General features: G+C 49.5%; 1 protein-coding gene across 1 annotated transcript in view; it reads left to right on the top strand.

The window, feature by feature from the left end:
- The first annotated feature begins 3,772 nt into the window (after positions 1 to 3,772).
- The window catches only part of PLVAP (plasmalemma vesicle associated protein), a 29,871-nt gene continuing 27,264 nt past the window's right edge, over positions 3,773 to 6,379 (top strand). The window contains 2 exon segments of the mRNA XM_060233118.1: positions 3,773 to 4,065; positions 4,067 to 4,135. Of these exon segments, the coding sequence (XP_060089101.1) occupies positions 3,775 to 4,065; positions 4,067 to 4,135 (360 nt within the window). The 5' untranslated portion in view covers positions 3,773 to 3,774.

Genomic DNA, 6,379 nt, shown 5'->3' with positions numbered 1-6,379 from the left:
AACAAAGACAAAACTAAGGAACACTCAACATTCTTGACATTTCCCCACAAAGTCTCTTCACAGTCACAAAGAACGATAGCCTCTTCAAATAGGGCTTAACGAAGACGTGGGTGAAATCTTTACATTCATAGTGTTCCACTCGTGATGGTACAGAGAGAGTAAGGAACCACTTTTAAAAGGACTCCTCACAGTTTCAAGAGTTCTTCTCAGCCTCTTTCTCCGACGTTACACAGAGCCACAGCTCTACTCTTCACAACATGAATCCACGCACGCTCTAATTTGCTGCTACCGGGGCAGGAAAGGAAGGGGGATTTGCTTCTCTCTGCATCAGGCAGGGGGAATGTGTGGGTTATGAATGGTGGCACTTCTTCCTTTTGGAATTTAGTAGGTATATGACTCTAGGTTTTGGGGGGAGTTTGTGGGGGGAGGCATTAGATTACCATTAAACATTGTGAGATTGTTTTGTTGCTGTTTCCGATATGGGGACATTGCTCTGAGATTTTTTGTGAGCTGAAGACGAAGGCTACTCGAAACCGGACATTATCAATTACCAGCGCAGCTCTGCTTTCTCAAGGTGGTCACACTTTCTCAAGGTGAGCCACCCTTTTGGACTAGCTTGACATCTGTTTGTTAAGAGCACCTTGCATTCGCATTGGGCTACTGCACTGTGTCACACTGCATTTCGTGTTACTTTGTTGTTTGTAAATTTTCCTCGTTATTGTTGGCTTTGTAACTTCATATATTGCTCTTAATTCCAGATGCTAAATACTTTAAAGTTTTATTCAGTACTTAAGTCTTTTGTCACCCTGGGGTTTTTCTTTCATTCTTTAGTTATCTGCACAGTCGCCTGACTCTATAAGCACCCCATAATGCAGACTGGTAAAGCTGAAGTTCTGCTCACCACCTGAGTTCAGTCCTGGCAGAAGCTGGGTTCAGGTAGTCGGCTCAAGGTTGACTCAGCCTTCCATCCTTCTGAGGTCAGTCAAAGGAGTCCCCAGCTCGCTGGGGGAAAGCGTAGATGACTGGGGAAGGCAAGGGCAAACCACCCTGTAAAAACGTCTGCTGTGAAAACGTCATGATGCAACGTCACCCCAGAGTCGGAAACAACTACTGCTTGCACCTTTACCTTTTTCCTAGCATGGATCTATCTGGAAACCCCAGCTTTCACTCTGTCTAAGTAGAGCAGCTGAAAACCTTTACTTTAGCATCCAAGTGAAAATACACTGTTTGCATTTAGATAGAGTGAAAGTTGGGTTCCTCCGGGGGGGGGGGGGGGGGGGGGGGGGGGAGTATAGCCTTAAGAAACTATTTGAAATGTGACTTTACTTGGGAAGCCTGTGCCATTTTGTTTGAATGTCTTCTATTCTGAGGAAGCTGGCTCTTCGACGGAGGCTGCAGTCCGATCAGCAAATACATACCTTAAACCAAGTTTCCACAATATGTTGTTTATTTGATACTTCTGTATAATTTGCGGAATAAGTTCTACTACTGCAGCTTGGGGGAAACTCGGACTTCCTTGAAGATTCTTATGCTTGGGCTGTATATGAACTGCGGATAAGGACTTCAGCAACTTATACTTTGGTCATCTGTTTGTATTCTGTTTGAATATTGAGAAAACTTAAGATGTTTAGAAGAAGATGAAGAAGATATTGGATTTATATCCCGCCCTCCACTCCGAAGAGTCTCAGAGCGGCTCACAATCTCCTTTCCCTTCCTCCCCCACAACAGGACACCCTGTGAGGTAGATGAAGATATTGGATTTATATCCCGCTCTCCACTCCGAAGAGTCTCAGAGCGGCTCACATTCTCCTTTCCCTTCCTCCCCCACAACAGACACCCTGTGAGGTAGATGAAGATATTGGATTTATATCCCGCCCTCCACTCCGAAGAGTCTCAGAGCGGCTCACATTCTCCTTTCCCTTTCCCTTCCTCCCCCACAACAGACACCCTGTGAGGTAGATGAAGATATTGGATTTATATCCCGCCCTCCACTCCGAAGAATCTCCTTTCCCTTCCTCCCCCACAACAGACACCCTGTGAGGTAGGTGGGGCTGGAGAGGGCTCTCCCAGCAGCTGCCCTTTCAAGGACAACCTCTGCCAGAGCTATGGCTGACCCAAGGCCATTCCAGCAGGTGCAAGTGGAGGAGTGGGGAATCAAACCCGGTTCTCCCAGATAAGAGTCCACACACTTAACCACTACACCAAACTGTATTGTTGTATAATATAGAACAGGGGTGGCCAAACTTGCTTAATGTAAGAGCCACATAGAATAAACGTCAGATGTATGAGAGCCACAAGACATGAATGTCAGAGGAAGGAAGGAAGGAAAATAGATGGGGAGGGAGAGGTGAAAAGAAAGCAACTTTAAATGTGTCCTCGAAGCTGCTGGCCGCTTGGCTTGAAGAAGTGATTTAAAGAGAGAAATGCCTTCTCCAAGCTGGCCGAAGGGGTGGTGGGGGCTTCAAGAGTCACACAATGTGTGAAAGAGCCACGTGTGTCTCCTGAGCACATTTGGCCACCCCTGATATAGAACGCTTGGGGCTGGGGGCTCTTTAGCTTGGAGGAACGTCGACTGCGGGGTAACGTGATAGAGGTTTACAAGATTATGCATGGGATGGAGAAAGTAGAGAAAGAAGTCCTTTTCTCCCTTTCTCACAATACAAGAACTCGTGGCATTCGATGAAATTTCTGAGCAGTCGGGTTAGAATGGATAAAAGGAAGTCCTTCTTCACCCAAAGGGTGATTAACCTGTGGAATTCACTGCCACAGGAGGTGGTGGCAACTACAAGCATAGCCAGCTTCAAGAGGGGGTTAGATAAAAATATGGAGCAGAGGTCCACCAGTGGCTATTAGCCACAGTGTGTGTGTGGTGTATATATATATTGGCCACTGTGTGACACAGAGTGTTGCACTGGATGGGCCATTGGCCTGATCCAACATGGCTTCTCTTATGTTCTTATGTGACACAGAGTGTTGGACTGGAGGGGCCATTGGCCTGATCCAACATGGCTTCTCTTCTGTTCTTATTAAGGTGAAAAGCCTATTTACTGTCTCCTTAAATCCTTGTTTATACTGCCCTGCGAGCACGCTAATACAGAAGGCTGTTACCGCCAGCTTTTGAAAGCGTTCAAGGGAAGTATGTATATATATATCCAGGTGGGGATCCCCTGGAATTTCAGCTCATCTCTAGAGATCAGTTCCCCAGGAGAAAATGGATCCTTTGGAGGGTGGACTCTATAGAAATTATCCCCTTCCCAGGCTCCACCCCCAAATCCCCAGGAGTCTCCCAGACAGGATCTGGCAACCTTAACCCCCCACCCCTCTGCTGGTGGCTGTGGTGGGGGGGGACTTGGCCACTCTATTCCAGGAGCTTTGGACCCCAGCAGAATAACAGGGGTGAGACAGAAGCAGCTTCTGTGCTTCTCCAGACGGACCCTCTTTCGCAAAGAGCCGGGCCCCGTGCCAGAAGCTGGGCTGCCCCCTCTCTTGGTTGACCGTCTTTCCCAGGTCCCTCAGAGCCCCAGCAGGCCTGCCGCCCGGCCCGAGAGCAAAACAAACAGGGGGGGGACATTTCCCCTCATCACGGAGAACAATGGGGCTTCTGTAGGACCGGTGGCCCTGTTGTGCTAACCCACAAGTGGCCGGGCAGGAAGGAGCCAGGAGAGAGGAAATATTCATCAGCCCAATCTAAACAGTGGTGAGAGCCTGGCCGCGCCCACTGAGGCCAAGACTGAGGGGCTGCTAGGAAGCCGGGGCAGTCCGGCCAAGGCAGCCATGGAGAAGAACCCCTATACCCTGGCCAAGCTGGGCCTGGAGAGCCAGGCTACGCTGCGCCCGCAGCGGGACTGCGGATTCTACGCCAAGTACGTCTTCCTCTTCCTCTCCCTCATCCAGTTCCTCATCATCCTGGGCTTGGTCCTTTTCATGCTCTACGGCAACCACTGCGCCACCACGGACGACCATCTGGAGGTGATGTCCAGGTGGCTGCAACAGTGCCAAGTCCAGAAGGGGGCCCTCACCAAGGAGAAAGCTAACCTCACCAACCTGCTGAACGCCAGCCGCTCCGGAAAGCCGCCAGGTCACGGGCCAGCTGAGCCGGCTCAATAACACCATCCGGCTCTGCAGTGCGGATAAGGTACGTGTTCGGTTACATGACCCTTGCGGACCACGGCAAACTCCGGCCTGCCATGCTGGGAGGAGAGGCAGCCTTTTCCAGCTGAGTGTCTCCCCGTTCCCAAATTTATTCTGGATTTGTGCTGGGGTCTGCTTCGATCTGAGACCTGTTTGAACTTGGGCTGCCAAGTCCGCTTCAAGAAATATCTGGGAACTTTAGGGGTGGAGCCAGGAGACTTTGGGGGTGGGAGCCAGGAGCAAGCAATTGAACTTCAAAGGGAGTTGTGGCCATCACATTTCAAGGGACCTGATACCTTTTAAAGAGAGCCCTGTGGTGCAGAGTGGACTACCTTTACCTTTTGCAAGAGCCCCGTGGCGCAGTGTGGTAAAGCTGCAGTACTGCAGTCGGAGCCCTCTGCTCATGACCTGAGTTCGATTCCAGCAGAAACTGGTTCAGGTAGCCAGCTTGAGGTTGACTCAGCCTTCCATCCTTCCCCCGAGGTCGGTCAAATGAGTCCCCAGCTTGCTGGGGGAAAGTGTAGAGGACTGGGGAAGGCAATGGCAAACCACCCCGTAAAAAGTCCTGCCGTGAAAATGTGATGTGACGTCACCCCAGAGTCGGAAACGACTGGTGCTTGCACAGGGGACTACCTTACCTTTCTTACATACCTTTTAAATGCCTTTCCTTCATTGGAAATAATGGAAGGATAGGGGCACCTTATTTTGGGGCTCACAGAATTGGTCCCCCTGGTCCAATCCTTTGAAACTTGGAGGGTATTTTGGGGAGAGGCATTGGATGCTATGCTGGAAATTTGGTGCCTCAACCTCAGAAAACAGCCCCCCCCTCGCCAAATCCCAGATACCCATGGATCAATTCTCCGTTATCCCCTATGGGAATTGGACTCCATAGGGAACAATGGAGTGCCCAGCAGACATTTCCCTTCCTTCCCCCCCCTCCAAACTGGGGGATCCCCTGACCCCATCTGGGGAATTGGCGACCCTAGTTTGAACCTTTGCTAACCGAGGTAAAGCAGGTGGCAACCAACTCTGGAGAGGGCCTTCTCGTCGTAGCACCAAAGAATTGGAACTCTCTCTGTTGCCATCTTCCCACTGTTGGGTAAAGACTCTTGTCTCATTTGGCACTCCCTCCTAACTGAAGTGTTAATTGCCGTCTTTGTGTTTTGCATGCTGTTTGAACTCTTATCTTTTAATTGTTTTAACGGTGAGCATTCAGGGAAAGGGGTCCTTTTAATGGTTTCAAAAATATGATTCGATCAGGCGTGGTCCTTGCAAGGGCAGGCAGGTGGGACACAAATTTTGTAAATCATTGTGGCCACTGCCTGCTGGGGGTTCTGCAGGCCGCACATGTGGAGGCCTTTGGGGGACTGTCAAGTGGGTTGAATCTGCAAGTGACGACAGGCGTTTGCTTTGAGCTCCACAGAGCCTTCCTGCAGCTAAAGGAGTAAGCACCGGTCCTTAATACCCATTAACGTTAACGGCAAACTAGAATTCCGTTTATACGTGCGTTACATGTTTAAATCAGACCTCTGAGAAACCTACGCCCTCATTTTAACCCAGAGCTAACAACAAGCTCTCATTTATTGAACTTCACAACCAGGATACTTCATGGGTTTAGTACGTGGACATCAATCTGCTCTTCCAACTTAACGACCCTTCCTCGTTGTTTCAGCCCAGTCAACACAAACTAACAAACACCGCACCCTCCAACTTGTGACTCTTTTTAATCTGCTAAAAAAACATTTCCATGACTCTGCAGACTGACTCACGGCCCACTTTCTCTATGTTTAGAACTGCTTGCCATTCCATCCCGTTGTCTGATGAAGCGTGCTTCTAGCACACGAAAGCTTTCATAGTCTGAATAAAACTTAGAACGACAGAATCATAGAGTTGGAAGGGACCTCCAGGGTCATCTATTCCATGGTCAATTTGGTTGGTCTTAAAGGTGCCACTTGACTCCTGCTTTGTTCTACTGCTTCAGACCAACACGGCTGCCCCACCTGGATCTATCTACACTTTCTCTCTATTTAGGACTGCTTGCTATTCCATATTATTATCTGATGAAGTGTGCTTCCAGCAGGGCTTTTTTTTTCAAGCAGGAACGCAGCTCCAGCTGGCTTGGCATCAGGGGGTGTGGCCTAATATGCAAATGAGTCCCTGCTGGGCTTTTTGCACAAAAGGCCATATGTGGGACAATGGTGGCATCAGGGGGTGTGGCCTAATATGCAAATGAGTCCCTGCTGGGCTT

The sequence above is a fragment of the Heteronotia binoei genome, chromosome 2 (assembly GCF_032191835.1).
Source record: "Heteronotia binoei isolate CCM8104 ecotype False Entrance Well chromosome 2, APGP_CSIRO_Hbin_v1, whole genome shotgun sequence".
Classification (NCBI taxonomy): domain Eukaryota; kingdom Metazoa; phylum Chordata; class Lepidosauria; order Squamata; family Gekkonidae; genus Heteronotia; species Heteronotia binoei.
Note: the sequence above shows the minus strand (reverse complement) of the source record. Positions and strands in the feature narration are given on the sequence as shown.